We start from the raw sequence: 17725 nt of genomic DNA, 5'->3' as shown, positions 1-17725 counted from the left end.
CACATTTAAGATTCTCATACATTTTCCATATGGTTGGTCATTAGCCTAGCTGTGGTGTCAATTGTGTGAACCAGTTGTTGAGTCTTTAGAAGTCACTTGGACACAACTAGAGATTATTTTATCAGAGGTTTAACTTAAGGGTGTTGTTGATAACAGTCAGCCACACAGTGTGTGTGGCATTTACATCTCAACACTGCTGCTGTTAACGCTAGCTGGCAAAGGTGAATCTTGCTAACACCACAAAGGTTAACATGCCAACACAAGCTAATGTTAACATTGCCAACCCTAGCTACTAATATTGCTTAATAAAGCAAATGTTAACATTGCCAACGTTAGCCACCTTGCGTCAGGGCAGTTAGGAAGACTGTTAATCACTGACGTAATAGATGTTTTATTCTTTTTCTCTCTCCTATTTGAACGTGGCCTCTCTTCAGAAAGCAGTCCCTGTATCTGCACTGACTCCAGTTTAGGAGGCTGGAACAGTGACAGCCTGGCTCTGGGGTTATGTTAAGTGCTTTGTGATTGGCAGGCTCAGTAATGAGGTCACACAGGTGAGGAACAGGGACAGCAATTATTTTTGATGCAGTGTGGATGGTTTTATAGAATCTGCTACTTCCTGTGAAGAACCAGATGTTGCCTCAGAACGGAGCAGAGGACTTTGAGGTGGGATTAGGGGGCCGGGTCATCATAGGGAGAAAGACAGCGAGGCGCTTTTTGTGAATCTGACCTTAATTTTTTCCATCATGTGACATCTCTTCCTGCAGAGACTGTTCCTCTGGACCCTCGCTGCGGCTTGGTTCTGGACCAGGGCTCGTGTCGGGACTACAGCATCCGCTGGTACTACGACAAGCAGGCCAACGCCTGCGCCCAGTTCTGGTACGGAGGCTGCAACGGCAACAAGAACCGCTTCGACACAGAGGAGGAGTGCAAGAGGACGTGCGTGATCAGCAGATCAACAGGTACACTCATGAATCATCCACATTAATACCGTTCATGTCATTCACACCTAATCTGTCAAACAGCAAATCTGTCATTTTCTTATATTTCTTCCTGCTATTTCCTCTCAAGAAATGAGGCGGTTACATTTTTATTGCTTCCAAATGTTTCGGAGTATTGACGTTCTCATGTGCTTTTATTTTCCAGGGGGCTGAGTGAATGCATCTGCCAAACATCTGCTGTAGATACTTCAAGGAGGGGCAGCTAATACCAGCCATTTCTCACAGTAAAGTCTCTCAGGCATATACACATGTGCACCGATGCTCTTTATCACCTTTACATTCCCGTTCCTGTCTCCGTGCCCCCTCCTGTAGCACTTATTGTACAATCATGATCCTCTAATCACAGTGAAAGAGAGCTGTAGCTTTGATAGATACCTCCATTATTGTTGTTGTTTGTTTTTTATATCAGCATCTAGCTCCATTTACTCAGGAAATACACATGACCACTCTCTCTGTGTGTGTCCAGTCCCCTGATGGTTCCCACACCTACAAGAAAATGATTGCTTTTTTACATTTTTTATTTTATTTTTCACGCTCAGCCTGTGAGCGCCGCAAAGCTTGTGAAAAAATGGACTGTTCACTCGACATGACCAATAATAACTCCGGTGCCTTGTCAATGTCAAGATCGTTAAGCGCCGCAATCAATCAATACGCCATAAAGACACAGCACGGCTATTCATTTCTCTACTGTAGGGTGTATTAGTGCATAATCACAGGAGCCAATAACACGCAGCAGAAATGAAGCCTCTCCTCATCTATATCGATCAAATATTATAATAGTTTGTGTTGTTTTGATATAAAAATGTCTGATGCTCTGTAACTTCATGAAATAATTTTATGCATTTGAATGTGTTTTTTTTTATTTTTCCGGATGAAAATGTGATGTTTTGTGTTTACATTGTGTCTCTCTCACCACTAACGGTCCCCGTTTGTTTCAAGCAGTAATCCCCCAACATGACACTGATGGACAGACACACATAAACACACACTGCCCTCTACTGGGTAACACAAGCTGATGTCACCGCACACAACAAGATACTGTATGAGCAGACGTCACTATGTTACCCAGCTGTGCTGACTGTATAGATCCATACTGTAATGTTTATTACATTGTCAACGTTTGATGTCAAACATTTTTAATAAATCTGATCTAAACTAACACAGTACGTGCAGAGGCTGCAAAATTCATGGTGAGGGATTGTATGGAAATGATTTGCGTGAGCGGGGGGCAGAATAATTAGAAAATGCAAAAGTTATTTTTATTGAGGCTAAAGCAGGGTCGTCCTGCAAAGGAAGAAAATCTACGAGAAGTATTTTTGTTACTTGTCATAAAATAACTTCATGTATTATTTGACAAAAAATTATTAGTGATAAGTTTTAAAGATGCAAATGTATCTTAAGCATCACTATGAAGAGACAATTATTAACAGAAAATATGGGATTTGCAACTTTTATTCTGAAATTTGGCGATTTGCAGGTGTAATTTTAGACCCTGAGCTGAGGGAAGGTGGTCTTTCTTTTGAGATTTATCATCATATAAAAGAGACAACCTAATGTTCATTTAAAGGGTGTATCAAGGCTTTATCTTTCCGTATCAAATAGTTCAAACCAATATGTCAATTTGGGAAGCTAAATAAACATGGATTGACTCCACAAGCTAGCATGTTAGCCAAACTTTCACAAAACACTGAAGTGAATACAATTAAATGTTCTATCACGTATCGAATGTTATGTCAATTTTAACAATTGACTGCGTAAAATATAGTCGGAGCGTCCAAGTTTGTAAGGTGAAGCCAATGCAGAAGTGCTTTAATTACATAAAACCCCACTGGTTTCAAAAAGATGTCTGGTTGCATGTGAGCTTATGAGAAAATAATCCTACTTCTCACTTTATTTATTAGCTCATTAAACATTTTCATAATGGGTTTAATCTCAAACTCTAGCTCTCTAAGTCTTCTTCATGAAGCCATAACGTCCATTTTGTAAATAATGGTCCCGTGTTGAGTGACATAGACGTAAAGCTGTGTGTGCTTTAAGGCGCGGCGACCTCGTGTTTGACAAGCTGCCACCGCTCCTCATGTTCTCAGTCGGAAACAATCAACAATCATCCAAACATGGCTCGAAAAAACAAGATGGCTACAGCCTTGACGCCAAACATGGAGGGTTTACACTTGGTTCAACAGTTTCTGTGTCATTTAAAAGTCTGTCAGTCTGTTTTGCCTTTTGATTTATTATAGGTTACATGAGCTGTACCAACTCAATACTGTTATTAATGTAATGTTATTTCAGGATATTGGATGGGAAGGTGTTGCAGTTTTTCTGTAGTCAGTGTTGAAAGAAATAACTGAGGACGGTCTCGCTTGAATCATGTCAACCCCAGTCATCGTTCCACGCTCCCTTAATGCTCCACAAAACTGAACCCATATGTGCAGAACATGTTTTAGAGACTTCTCTTTCTTCACCTACCGTGGCTTGAGGGAAGCGGCGGAGCTTTCTTACGCAGAATCTGCTCTCCCCCTTCTGCTTGAATTACATGTTAGACACTCCTCGACAAGTGGCGTAGTCTGATCTATCTTTAGTGCTGCCCACAGGAGAAATGTTACCAAGCTCCCTACACGCTCCTTTCACTTTATCAGGCCGCAGAAGTAAGACTTAACAATGCAAGCCTTTTATCGATCCCGACACGTCGGTAATGGCCTTATTTTTAATCGCCGCTGTTAACGTTTCTTACTAAAAACGTGCGGCTGCGAGCAAAATTGGCCCCATTTGTCTTCTAGGAAACACAGCGAGTGATTATTTTCTCACTATTTGTGTGTTTTTGTTTTAAGAAAAAAAAAGTTGAGCGGCAGAGCAACACACTCCAACACCTTCACAAACACACACACACACACACACTCCCAACACATTCACACACACACACACACACAACTGAACAGCTGGACAATAATACACCCCACAGGGGGAAAAGGAGAAGCATGCTGACTGGTTGACGGAGCAGATTGTATGTGTGGCTCTCACCTGTTCTCTGCACACAGCTGCTGCACCCAAAACCTGTCTGGGCCATTTTTAGCACTTATTTTTGTGTCCTTCAAACTCACTTAAATACTGACACACCGTGATGAGATGAGATACTGAATTGAGGTTAGGAATCGTTACATCAAGTAAGAAGAAACAGATGAGATACAAGACAGTTAGAATGAATACGATTATAGAAAAGAGATTAAACCTTGAAAACTAACATTTATGGATTCTCTCAATACACTCAAATGTAATAATGCTTGAAACAGTGGCTTTAGTTATTTTAATTGCATGTAAATCTGCTTTTATTAGTAAATAAAAGCAAAATACTACATAAACCTTGTGTGTTTATCAAATTATTGTATATACAATATTGTTAAGGGGAACTTCTATTAACATAATGTGTTTTACTGCATTACAAATTGGTTATATTGGCTTTTGGTCTTACACTTGCATTCAATTAAACCCTTTATATGAACTTATACCTATTTAATAAAATTAGATGAAAAAGTTACACATAATTAAAATACTTGATGTAACTGTTTTAGATCAATCTTTTTTTGAGTGTGGTTTAGTAGAATTTAGAGCCCAAACACAATCAACAGAAATGAGAAATACTCACAAATAATAGCATATAAACAAAAGCAATAAAAGGAGGTAACTGGACTTCCATATATGGATTTTCTTAGTAGATACTTTAGTCGGATCTAGAGCTGAAACACAATCAACAGACTCATTTCTCAATGTAAAATACCCAACATTTTCCGTACTCTAAAATGTGAGTATTTTCTGCTTTTTCTGTCATATATGACAGTTATGTTTACAAATGTGTATTTTTCTTTTATTATTTATTTTATATTTGGACTTTTTATTGAAGAAAAACACTAATCAGAGACCTTGATCATGGAAATAAGAATTTGTTGCAGCCGTTCTATCTATACTAGTGACTCTCATTATATTATCTATGATTATAATTATAGATGCTGTCTTGTTTGCTTAGTCACTGCATCTGAATAAGAAAGTATACACTCGTAAGTAAGTCGAACAAAGTCGTACCCAAGAGTCATACGTGAGTAAAAGTGGGGTTATTGTGATTGAATATTACTTTGGTAAAAGTGAAAGTTACCCATATGAATTGAATTTCCATAAAAGTCTTCAATCATCCGATATAAAATGTACTTAGGTATCAAAAGTACACTGAAAAGTACAATTATACAGACACGGACATGTTTGTATGCATATATGCTGTATGCTAAAGGTTGATTGATCATCAACCTGATCAATTATTGGGTCCGACTGTGATGCATCAGGCGATCTGAGAAGTAGTGGAGTGGAAGTATAAAGCAGAAGAAAGGGCTTGTTTCTTAGCTACATTCCCTCACTGAGTGTAATGCTAAATCAGTAAAGTTAAGGTGAAGGCGGGGTGATTCTTCAATAGCCGAGAGAAAATATTTTTAATGTGTGACAGCCACTGCTCTAAATATCCTTCCAGTCATACGTGCGACCTGAGGCGAGCTATTCGAGGGCTTTGACAGCATTGTCTCCGCTGTTAGTCGGCCACATGACACTTTGGGAGCTGAATCATGGTGGCAGATCCGCAGCCAGTTGCTTCTTTCAGTCTGTGACAGCAGCTGCTCGAGCTGAGGCCTGTGCTGCGCTGTGATTCGGCCCAGTCAGATTCCACGGGAGCTGAAGCAGGCAGGGGGCCAGATGCACCTATATTTAGAGTGGGGTGGGATTAAGTTGCAGGGTCTTCACACTGGGAACCTTTTCACTGCCCTGCCTTTTCTAGCCAGGACCGACTGCCAAAAGGACCTGTGGCCACCGTCTCCTTCCTCTCTCCACAGACCCCCTTGTTCACCCATCGTTTCCCCCTCCTGACACGCCATGGACCCCAACGCCATCAAGGAAGAGCTGCGCCTGTTCCAAAGCACCCTGCTCCAGGACGGGCTGAAGGAGCTGCTGAATGAGAACAAGTTTGTGGACTGCACCCTGAAGGTGGGCGACCGCAGCTTCCCCTGCCATCGGCTGATCATGGCCGCCTGCAGCCCTTACTTCAGGGAGATCTTCTTCACAGAGGACGGGAAGGAGGTGGAGAACACCAAGGAGGTGGTGCTGGACGACGTCAACCCTTCCATCCTGGACATGATCGTCCAGTACCTCTACTCAGCCGAGATCGACCTCACCGATGACAACGTTCAGGATATAATTGCCGTGGCGAACAGATTCCAGATCCCTTCCGTCTTTACCGTCTGCGTCAACTACCTTCAGAAGAAGCTGTCGCTGAGCAACTGCATGGCCATTTTCAGGATGGGCCTGGTGCTCAACTGTCCCAGGCTCGCTGTGGCAGCACGCAACTACATCGCCGACCGGTTCGAGTTCCTCTACAAAGACGAGGAGTTCCTCAAGCTCGCACCCCACGAACTGTTCGCCGTCATCGGTGGAGACACGCTGAACGTGGAGAAGGAGGAGCTGGTGTTCGAGGCGGTCATGGCCTGGGTCCGCTATGACAAGGAGCGCGTCAAGGTCCTTAAGGATGCTTTCAACTGCATCCGCTTCCGCCTGCTGCCGGAGAAGTACTTCAAAGACAAAGTAGAGACCGATGAGCTCATCAAGGCTGACCCGGAACTCCAGACGACGATCCAGGTCGTCAAGGATGCCTACAAGGGGAAACTTCCGGAGAAACCCAAGAAGGAGGAAGGGAAGGAGGGGGCTGGAGAGGAAGGCGAAGAGGAGGAGAGCCCATTCCCCGGCTTTCTGAATGACAACCGCAGACACGGCATGTACACACGCGACTTCATCCTGATGATCAATGATACGGCGGCGGTGGCGTATGACGTCAGTGAAAACGAGTGCTTCCTGGCAGCCATGTCGGAGCAGGTGCCACGTAACCACGTCAGCCTGGTGTCACAGAGGAACCAGCTGTACATCATCGGAGGATTGTTTGTGGATGAGGAAAACAAAGATGTGCCCCTGCAGTGTTACGTCTACTTGGTATCCTGGTTTTTCTCTCATTTCATAGAATTCTTTTGAAAATGCTGCATGAAAAATGAATGATTTAAAGAAATTCTTTGACATTGAGGGCATTTAAGTTTAATTCACTTTCATTGAGAGTCAGATGAGAAGATGGATATCATTGATATCATATCTTGACACATTTTCTGCATACTGGTGAATTTCTATGAAGCAATTTCAGCATTTTATTTTATGAGTATTTGAGACATGAATGTCAATTCACCTTCGGTCCGAAACCTCTTATAAAAGACGGTGTAGCCCAGCTGTTAGCAGAGTAATGTCCACAACTGTTCAATTGATTTCGTACAGCCTATCTTAAAACCTCATCTTCTGTCTTACACATCTAATCTCTGGAAGATTTTGGAGTTCCTGGTGTCAATCGTTTCTGCAAATCAGGATTTAATGCTTCTCTGCTTCTATGTCCCGTAAAACTCTTGTGATTTTATTATTTCTTATGTCATTCCGAACATTAGAAAATACAGTCTAAAATACAGGTCAAATCACTTCTATTGATAAAGTAATGGATAGTGTTTTTTTCTTTTGCAATACGGGACAGATAGCAACCCAAATTTAACTATTAAGTATGACGCCAGAGGTAGAAGACGGCTAGCTTAGCTAAGCACATACGAATAGACTAATGTGGAAAAAGCTAGCATGAGTGTGTCGTTTTTACACTTTTAATGTATTAAACAGAGTTACTAACACAATTTAATGAGATATAGCATGTTAGGTGACCTTTAGTTGTGCTGGGAGTAGGAGTTTTAACTTTAGACGGAGCCACGCTAGCTGTTTCCTCCCGCTCCAGTCTTGATGCTAATCTCAGATAACGAAAGCTAGCTAACCGCCTGATAGCTGGTATCAATCTTCTCATCTAACTCTCGGCAAGAAAACAACAAAGCATATTTCCCAACAAACAAACTATTTTTAAAAAGACAGTGTTGGTTGTATCTCAAACATTCTCTGCGAACAGGCTACACTTAGCTTGCGTTAGCGTGCAAACCGTCTTCAGGAAGTATCCACTTTGCGTACTTCATTTCAGTTCCTCTCTCAAAAACTCAAACCACAAATAAATCAGAGAAACATTGAACAGAGGCTCAAAGTGATTTTTTCAGGTTTTACAACCACAAGAATGACTGCAGGTTTTTCTGAATCCTTCTGCGATCAATCGGCGGGTTATGTTTCCCATGTTGCCCATCAGGCTTAAACGACACAGACGCTGAAGGAAGTCATGCAGGCTTTAAATACCTCTATTTTACAGCGTGATCAATAAGTGGATGCCATACTGTACCGCTCTTCATGAGGAGATAAAAACACGCCGCTAATGGATGCTGAGCGCTTTAATGTACACTCGTATTTCTTTCCTTCACAGTTGGATCCACTCACGTCCGACTGGGTTGCCATGCCGCCCATGCCTTCCCCGAGATGCCTCTTCAACATCGGCGAGAGCGAGAACCTGCTGTTCGCCGTGGCTGGAAAGGACCTCCAGACCAACGAGTCGCTGGACACCGTGATGTGCTACGACGTGGAGTTAGTGCTATTATTCGCTTGTCACCCCCCTCCCACCCCATTTCCTTAGATTCCTCATCCGTCTCTCACCTTTTGTGCAAACGGAGGTTCCTCCTTTAGAAATTGATAACAGAAATATGTGGCGTTTCATAATAATTAATCATGTTTTGGTGCATTCTCACCTTCTTAATTGCCTCTGGCTGTTTTCGTCAATAATTATGGAGTTCTTTTTCTTGGATTTATAGTCAGGATGCAACTTATTTTTTTTTTTTGCCCATCGCCAGCACAGTCCGATTCGGCCTGCGCCACATGGGAAATCACACACGGAACAAATAAGCACCGGCAAATTCAGGGGGAACAAAATAGCCGTTATTAATTCCCATAATTGAAACTTTCCAATGTTAATTCTCCAGCAAGATGAAGTGGAGCGAGACCAAGAAGCTCCCTCTGAAGATCCACGGCCACGCTGTCGTCTCCCACAAAGGACTGGTCTACAGCATCGGAGGAAAGACGGATGACAAGTGAGTAAATGAGGGTGTGTGTGTGTGTGTGTGTGTGACCTTACACTGTGGGCTGCAGCTGCTTGTGGTCTATCATCCTGGCAGACTGCAGGGCTGCACGGCACGTCACAGGCTGCTCCAGTCCTGCGCCGTCTGATATGTTACAGTAACGTAGAGAAACAGACCTGCACATCTCTCATGGAGATTTAATTCTAGTATCTAATAATAAGCTTATCAACCGTGTGAGTGTTTTTTCTAGCCGTCTGTGGAACGCTGTCTGCGCTAATCACGAGGAAACAGGTGCTCCTCCTGCGCTGAATCTCAGCCTCGGGAAGAAAAAAAAAAAAGAGAGTGTGAAAGCCTTCATCTGAGTTTTTCAGAAGGACACACAATGCAATTAACAACAGGAAATTAATTAGAGCTGCGAGACAAAGAGAGGATCCACTGAGCTGAAGAACCGAATCGAGATAAATGAAAATGGAAGCAACAAAAAATATGTATATGTTAATTATGGAGAACAGAGGAAAGACACCCTTAAAGGAGCACTATGTAAGTTTGGAGAAGAAATTCAAACTCAGAAGTGTTTATGTCTTTAGTGATTCTTGTTTCATGTCGGGGGGGAAAGGGTGGCTTTGTGTAACGGTTGCATCTTTTCCCTCCGCAGTAAAGCCCTCAACAAGATGTTTGCGTACAACCACAAGCAGTCGGAGTGGAGGGAGCTGGCGGCCATGAAGACGCCCAGGTCCATGTTCGGAGCCATCGTGCACAACGGCAAGATCCTGGTGGTCGGTGGAGTCAATGAGGAAGGCCTCACCGCCTCGTGTGAAGCCTATGACTTCGCATCGAACAAGTACGATTCTGATTCGACATGTTTTTGACCTTTCAGTTGGCGAATAGTGTTAAACAACCAGCCAAAACACTCTTTCTTCTTTCTTCATTTAAACATCATTCATCTCAGAGACCTTGACGGTTCAAAGTAAAAAAAAAAAAAAGATATTGTGAAATAAACATGAATAAATTGTCCAAAAATGTATAATTAAACTATTGTGAAAAAGAGAAAGTATAAAAACTCAGCACATCATGATAAAATGTTGTTTAATCAGTCTTGTTTTCAACTCTTTTTGTTTTGTTATTTTTTGCTGCTCGCTAAATGAGCTAGCAAGTATTTTTAAGCTAGCTGTCTGTTAGCTTGCTAGCAAAGTTCCTGTTGGCTAGCTCTCTTTTTATCTTGACGGATAAATGATGCTTCATTCTTTGAAAAGACATTTTAGAATGAAAAGTCTGCTGTTGATCTGAATCAACCAGCTAACTGCTGCTTTTAGCACCTAGCTTCATGATGAGTAGGCTAGTAATCCACCTAGCTAGCTAGTTACCTGGACAGGTAGGTAGCATGTGCAGCTATATTCATTATTAAAAGGAGAGGTTAGTCATACTGTACACTGTTTATTTACAGCACCAGCATCTGATGAGGAATTACTTTGTCTTTGTTGCTCTAGCTAACAGAAGCTAACTGGCTAAATTGATTGCAATTGTTGAGCTTGCAACAATTGAACATTATGCAATTCCAAAAAGTAATATATTATTTCAAATTACCTGTATATATTGTATACAGCCACCAAAGAGAACTTAAATTTGACACAAGTTCTGAGGCACAAAAGTCACATAATGAGTACTCCATCTTACGTTTGACCTTCTCCTAATGCTCTGTCTCCTCAGGTGGGAGCCCTTCACAGAGTTTCCTCAGGAGAGGAGCTCTGTCAACTTGTTGAGCAACGGCGGCTGCCTGTACGCCGTGGGCGGCTTCGCCATGGTTCAGATGGAGAGCAAGGAGGTGGCTCCCACAGAGGTCACCGACGTCTGGCAGTAAGTCCTCTCAAATTACGGGGCCCAGATTTACGCGTTCTCGCCGGGGCGCCGTTGTGTTTGTTCCGGGATCTGACTCTCCTCTTGGTCTCGTTAGGTTCGAGGATGATAAGAAGCAGTGGAGCGGGATGCTGAGGGAGATGCGCTATGCTGCCGGCTCGTCCTGTGTGTCCATGCGCCTCAACGCTGCCAGGATGCCCAAACTGTAGACAGAACCACTCTCTTTCTTTCTTTCTTTCTTTCTTTCTTTCTTAACCCCCCCCCCCCCGCCTCGGCGAGCTGCCTCCGAGGCGTCTCATCCTCTGCACTCGGTTTTCTGTGTGTCGAGTTGATCTTTGACATTAATTTTTTCTCTGAACTCAGACGATTTTTATCTATACTATAAACACTCTGTTCTGCCGCCTCTTCAAAGACCGCACCATCCCCGCCGTGCTTAAAAAAGAAAAAGAAAAAGAAGCCACAATTTAGATTGATCTTTAAAAGCTGTTTACATCATTTCTAGCTCTTCTTTTGTAAAATAAACCTTTGTAAACTTCTGCCGCTTTTACCGTTTGTGATTCTTCTTGTGTGATCTACAGAGAAGTGACATTACAGAGATCGCAGGGCCGCCGAGGGGGGCGAGCAAAGATGTATATTTGTGGCGTCTTTGTGCTCTCAGGTAAACACGGAAGTGGAACTGGGTTAATAGCGGGTGAAGTCTTGACATTTTAAACACGGCGTAATGATCTTCAAACACACGCCACACATTCTCAACTGTGTCAACACGACCGAGGGGCTGCTGAGGTCAGGATATGGAAACGACAAACATGCGTGGGGGGGAGCCGCGGTGCACCACGATAATGGAAGCAGGGGATTTTACGCTGCTTCTGAATCAATAATTTGAATGGTTTGCACCTTTTGCACAGCAGCTATAAATGAAATAGAAGACATGTCATTACACTCATTTACACTTGAAGTTAATGCTTGGGGTGAAGTAGGAGCAGGAAACATTACCTCAAATGATGAGGTATCATTTCTACTGCCGTGTGGGACTGAAGATGAAGCCGCGATGGTTGATGCCAAGACACATTCTTGATATAAAGAAGTGTGAAACTACCAAGGCTAAATATTCAAAGGGAAAAATGTACCAGCGCTCTCGAAAGCACTGAGAGAAGTTGTAGCACTCTGGTGTGGCTGAAATATCAAGTGAAGTGAGGCTGCAGGAAGAGGCTGATCAATTGGTTCAACTACAAGCACCGACGGAGAGTTGAAAGCTCGGCAGGAGACGGCCGGCGGGCCGAGCCCGGAGCTCCTGGAGGAAGAAGCAGCACGAGCTGAGGAAGATCACAGTTTTTAACTTTTGGGATTTAGAAGTGGATTTAGCTCCACTGTGCTGTTGTTTTTCAGAGGTGCCGACAAATCTGGATATTTGAAAATCAGTTTCTGCCATCCAGCTGAAGATCCAGATCCTGTTGTCGTGCCACCACACCACGGAGCAGCTTACAACCCCGGTGTTTTAAAATGACGAACGGATGTTTATCACTGAAGCATGTCGGCGCTGATATCTTGCACAACATGCTCACCAGCTTTGGTGTTAATAATTGACGATTTATCAGTAAAAGGTACTTCTCGAGTCTTGATTCGCATGCTTCTCACACTTTCATGGTGTGGAAGTGAATCGCAGGTATGAGGTCTGGGGAGAAAAAAAACAGCACTTACACAGATGACAGTGTTCCTTAAGTGTTAATTTCCACATTCTTCTAAACGGCCTGATTACTTTAATCAGAAACCGAGGTCTGTGTCTGCGCCAAATTTAGCTCGGCAGTGTCACAATGAGGTAATCGCATGCCTGTTTGAAGGAGTAACAAAGACCTCAATAGAAAAAACTCCTGAGTTAAAACAAAAAGCGACACTGGATAGTTTCATTTATCGCCAAAAGCAATCAGCGCGTCGCCTGACTTGCCTCGTCTTCCTCTCGGGGGGGAAATTCACCTGAAACCTGATCCGTGTAAATACATCGACCCTTGAGCTTTATCAGCTCAAGCATGACACCAGGAAGTTAGTGCACATGGCTGAAGGTGAAGCACACAACAAGTGGGCTTTCAAACTCAAATATGCTGGAGTTCCCCCCCGGGTGAGGACTGGAAGGAAAGAAGAGAGAGTGGGAGGAGGAGGAGGAGGAGGAGGAGGAGTGGCAGAGGAATGGATGTGAAAACGAGAGATGAGTCTCTGAACGCTTGGAGTGAGCGCTGATGAGGACACTGTCACTAAGTAAGTGGAAAAGTCTCTTTTTCAAACTAACTTTATGAGGGATTCTAACACTCAACTAGATGAAATGAGCTTTTGTGATAGTTTGTAACTCCAAATATAATCATTTTAATGAGTACAAGTTTCTGCCTTTTAGAAGTCTTAGTGTAAAACAATATGTAAATGACACCTTGTGCGTCTCATCACATCCATAACGAGAGCAGATTGCTCTGACTGCGTTACAGGAAGCTGCCATAAAGCGGGATGCTATAGGCGCTGTCACATCCTGAGGGGCACTCAGAAACCAGACTGCTGAGAGGAGTGAAGAAGAGTTTGTTTGCTTCTTTCCCGCTGAGTTCGCCTGATTGTTTGTGTTCTGTCATCGTCTGCCCGCCTCTGGGTTCACTCTGCGCGCTCCCTCGTCTCCGTCCGTCCTCGAGCAGTAATTGCCGAAGACATTGATATGACAGCTCAGGGAAACGGAAACGATGATTTGCCCTTAGCTTATTTTTAGCTCGCCCGACAGCATATACTGCTTTTATTAATAGGGGGAATTAAAGGAATTCACAGGAATAGACTTTTCCTCCAGCTCAAAGCATCCATTTGTTAAGCAAATTTGGATCCACTGAAGCTGAATGAATCAATAATTGTTATGTAAAAAGAGTGACTCACACTGATAAGCCCACGGAGAATAACCGGTTGACCCAGGAGTTACCCTCGGCTCAACAGACTTTACTGCTCATTGTTTTGTTTTCGTGCCAGCAGCTTTAATTTTTGGGTGTAGGCGACTTGGCAGGTGTTTCAAGCGATAGTTGTGGTTGGTGGAGACCAAAACGGAGCACGGAGGAGGGTAAATATCGGAATTAGATCCGCTTAGTGACAATAAAACTTGATTAAACATTTTTTTTTTTAGAAGCATTAAATAAGGGTTAGGGTTTTGACACAAGTTATTTTTTTTTTTTTTTGATAACCCACTCGCTAACGGAAGCATCCACCTGCTTCCTAGCAAACATTACAGTTTTATAGCGTCCAGTGTTTCACCATTAATGTGTCCATGTGCGTTGATATTTAAGTTTAATTAATTTGAGCCTTTCGATGCATATCAGTAGCGTTGGCTAGGAAGTGGGTGAATGCTAAGGCTTAGCTGTCTCACCTTAACTACTGAGTTATCGAACATGTTGTTTTACCAAGAAGTCAGTGTATTGAGTGATATAAACTCTTTGGACCGTTTGAAATCCCACTAATTAGGACATGATCCAACGTTTTATTCTTAAATGTGGTTTGTAAAATTGCTTTTCACACTCAACAGGGCTCAGCCATGGCTAGCATCCTCTACCACGGAGAAGATCACAACTGCACCAACGTGGACCGCCTGATGAAACGCTATTACCTGCCAGTGTCCTACGGCATCATCTTCATCGTGGGCCTGGTGGGCAACGTAACCTCCATTGGCATTTACCTGATGAAGCTGCGTCCCTGGAAGAGCAGCAGCATCATCATGGTGAACCTGGCGCTGACCGACCTCCTCTACGTCCTCAGCATGCCCTTCCTCGTCTACTACTATAGCAACGGGGATTCGTGGACGCTCGGCGACTTCATGTGCCGCTTCGTGCGCTTTGGGTTTCATTTCAACCTGTATGGGAGCATCCTCTTCCTGACGTGTCTCGCGATTTTCCGCTACGTGGTCGTGTCCAAGCCATGGCTGGCAGCACAGGTGCAGCGTAAGTTTTGGGGTGTGATCGCATGCTCAGCTGTCTGGATCATCACGGCTACAGAAATCGCCCCGATGTTTACGATGATATCCTTGGATGAGCGCGACAACAAGACTTACTGCTTGGACTTTGCTAGCACCATAGCCATGGATGACATGCGGTGGTACGGCTGGGTGCTCACCGCACTCGGATTTCTACTCCCGCTTGTGGTGGTCTCCATGTGTTACATAGGGATAGTGAAGCAATTAGCTAAGGGGCCCTCCACAACCAGTCCGTGTCGGATGCGAGCACGACGCGTGACCGTGCTGATCCTGGTGGTGTTCGTGGTGTGCTTCCTGCCATATCACATCTTGCGTGTGTTGCGGGTAGAAACTCGACGGAAGCATATCACGTCGTGCATGGTGGAGCGCATCGTGCACGCGGCCTATATCATCTCCAGGCCTCTGGCTGGTCTCAACACATTTTTTAACCTGGCTCTGTACACTCTTTCCGGTGATAAGTTCAGGAGGGCCTTCCGCAACACCTTTTACCGGAAATGCTGGCTGACCAAGGCCAGGTCACTGCTCCACCTGGCCATCGTCACCAAGGAAGGAAGCGAGACGCCTGCTGCATGACTGATGACCGTCCAGCACCAGAGTTTAATTTGCAAACTTACTCGGTTATGATGTCAGGAAAGCTGCGTGACTGCAAGACACACTTTTGGTTTGTCTTGCAGAAACTGTGTGCCAACACCTGAAATGCAAATTTACATCAAGTTTAATCTGTAAGAAGTGCATGTTAAGTCAGACCTTTGTCCACACCATTTCCTGGTCGATCTGGAAAACACATGAGCTCATTTACCTGACAAACAGTGTCAAGGACTCTTGTTTGCAGCCAATAATTCAGCCCTAGTTAAGGTTTCAATTTGTAGTCCTTGAACTTGATTTCCTTTTTCCTGTAAACGTTGGTGTTTCTGAAACCTTTTTACCACAAGCTGGCTGATTATACTGAGATACGGTGGTGCGCACATATCCCCTCCTTCTCAGGAAGTACTGTAATAATATGTCGATCCCCTCATAATGCATGAAGTAAAAATGACGGTTTATATCGTCAGGCTATATAATATATATAAAACATGACAGCCCATCTGTGGTATTTAGTTTTTAATACAAATGTGCATACTTGACATGCTCACACACTAAATTAAGTTGACGATAATCTATTGAATCGGCTCCACATTAGCAAGTTTGCCTTTGTCATTTTGAGCATGTTAGCATGCAGACATTAGCATCTAGCTGGAGGCCCTGCTGTGTCTGAGTACAGCGTCACAGAGTTGCTAGCATCTGTAGCTCTTTTTTATTGATGACGACAATGATAAAAACTTAAACCACTATATGTATATTGCACCTTTATATCTATATTACACCAAGTTAACTTAAAACAGTTTTTTGCTTTAAATATGTTGTTACAATGAATGAAACTGCAGTGATTTAAGATAGCAGTCTGACATTAGCATTTAGCTAATTGACCTGCTGTCCTTAAGTACAGCCTCACAGAGTAGCTAGCATAGCTGTAATTTCTTCCTTTGCCGGATCTTGAGTTAATTTACGTTATGTATTATAAATTATACCTATATTTTATATGTTGGCTGTATTACACCTGCGAGTAGCTCGCCTGTCGTAACTGTGAACTTAAAAGATGTTCAATGCTTTAAAAAGCCTTTCAAATGAAACTACTATAGTTTTAATTCTAATATACCGCTTTATATTTGATAAACCTGTCATTGGCAAGCTAAATTTAATGTGGTTCAGACTCGGTTGTTGCTAGCTTGCTCATTTTAGCATTAGCTTCACATTGTGTGTGAACTTGAAAGATGTTCGATGCTTTAACAAGTATTTCAGATGTAACTACGATAGTTGTAATTTAGTGCACTTCCACTTTTCTTCATTATTGGCAAGCGAAACTTAACACTGAGTGGTTGAGACTTGTTGAAAATTGCAGCTAGCTGGCTCACTTTAGCCTAGTATTAGCTTCACCTTATTTTGTCTGCTTCAGAAATGATATAAAGGTGTCATTTGGATTGTTCTGTTAATTATCGTAATTCTGTATCTGTGACTTTATATTTATGATGGAGTGGTGAATAATAAACTAAAATCTTTGATCCAACCCAAACAGAAAAGTGTTTTTAGTCAAAGAGGTTACTCTATCTTAATTTCTTATCTGTTATTGAGCGCTGTTGTTGCACTTCCATCATCGCGGTTTGCTGCATTTGTCTCCTCACCAGTGTGATATAATGATTTTACAGCCCGACAACACCTCCCGCAGCTACTCATCTGTGAAAGACTCTCAGGTTGTATCCCGGCACTCGGCTCGCAGGGTTCTCTGTGCAGATGCACTGTGAGCTAACAAGACGGGCAGCACATTCCTCAATTTTGAAAGCTGAATAGAGCAGACAACAACAACAAAAAACAAAACAAAAAAGGCGAAAGGGTTTGGATCAGAGCTCATCGCTATAAAAACACGAAATGTACAAAAATGTTTCTCTACTGAGGACAAAGAAACGTTGAGCGTCCGTTTATCTTCATCTAACCTCCCGGAACAAATTCTCCCTGTCAACAGTGAGACATCCTCCGTAGATAAAGGAAGCTGTTACATTATTTGTCTATCACCGGCTGAAAACTGCTTCATCCTGGATACCACATGTTTTTCTGCCGCAGTACATTTCCATGCTGAAACGGCTGAAGTCACAATTAAGACTCTTATGATACGGAACTGATGTAACATTTTAAATCTGAAGTCAAATCCAGCGTCATTATCAAAGATTAATGTAATTCGAATCTTTCTGTGCTACATACGCTGCAAGTAGAATAGAGACAGCAGCTGGGGATGGAGAGGCTATTTCTGTCTG

At 43.0% G+C, this 17725-nt stretch overlaps 3 protein-coding genes across 8 annotated transcripts in view; all 3 read left to right on the top strand.

Moving 5' to 3' along the window:
• Positions 1–2159, top strand: part of LOC115577311 (collagen alpha-1(XXVIII) chain-like) — a 35973-nt gene extending 33814 nt beyond the window's left edge. For all 6 annotated transcript variants that reach the window (XM_030410316.1, XM_030410317.1, XM_030410318.1 and 3 more), the window contains 2 exons: positions 765–959; positions 1144–2159. In XM_030410316.1, the coding sequence (XP_030266176.1) occupies positions 765–959; positions 1144–1151 (203 nt within the window). In that variant the 3' untranslated portion in view covers positions 1152–2159. The remainder of the gene's footprint in view (positions 1–764; positions 960–1143) is intronic.
• Positions 2160–5794: 3635 nt separating this feature from the next.
• Positions 5795–11437, top strand: LOC115576514 (kelch-like protein 41b). The gene is made up of 6 exons (XM_030409049.1): positions 5795–7010; positions 8401–8558; positions 8951–9058; positions 9702–9887; positions 10754–10900; positions 10998–11437. The coding sequence occupies exons 1-6, from the start codon at positions 5904–5906 to the stop codon at positions 11107–11109; spliced, it is 1818 nt and encodes a 605-aa protein (XP_030264909.1). The 5' UTR covers positions 5795–5903; the 3' UTR covers positions 11110–11437.
• Positions 11438–13045: 1608 nt separating this feature from the next.
• Positions 13046–16983, top strand: LOC115576837 (2-oxoglutarate receptor 1-like). Its single transcript, XM_030409417.1, has 2 exons — positions 13046–13150; positions 14436–16983. Exon 2 carries the CDS (start codon positions 14445–14447, stop codon positions 15450–15452), a length of 1008 nt encoding a protein of 335 aa, XP_030265277.1. The 5' UTR covers positions 13046–13150; positions 14436–14444; the 3' UTR covers positions 15453–16983.
• The last annotated feature ends 742 nt before the right edge of the window (positions 16984–17725 follow it).

Source organism: Sparus aurata, chromosome 24, assembly GCF_900880675.1.
Source record: "Sparus aurata chromosome 24, fSpaAur1.1, whole genome shotgun sequence".
Taxonomy (NCBI): domain Eukaryota; kingdom Metazoa; phylum Chordata; class Actinopteri; order Spariformes; family Sparidae; genus Sparus; species Sparus aurata.
The sequence above is the reverse complement of the archived record's forward strand: the minus strand, read 5'-3'. Positions and strand labels throughout refer to the sequence as shown.

Coding starts and splice junctions, on each gene's coding strand:
- LOC115576514 (XM_030409049.1), top strand. CDS start 5,904: ATGGACCCCAACGCCATCAAGGAAGAGCTGCGCCTGTTCCAAAGCACC. Junction 8,559..8,950: donor GTGATGTGCTACGACGTGGA/GTTAGTGCTATT, acceptor TTAATTCTCCAG/CAAGATGAAGTGGAGCGAGA. Junction 9,888..10,753: donor TATGACTTCGCATCGAACAA/GTACGATTCTGA, acceptor CTGTCTCCTCAG/GTGGGAGCCCTTCACAGAGT.
- LOC115576837 (XM_030409417.1), top strand. CDS start 14,445: ATGGCTAGCATCCTCTACCACGGAGAAGATCACAACTGCACCAACGTG.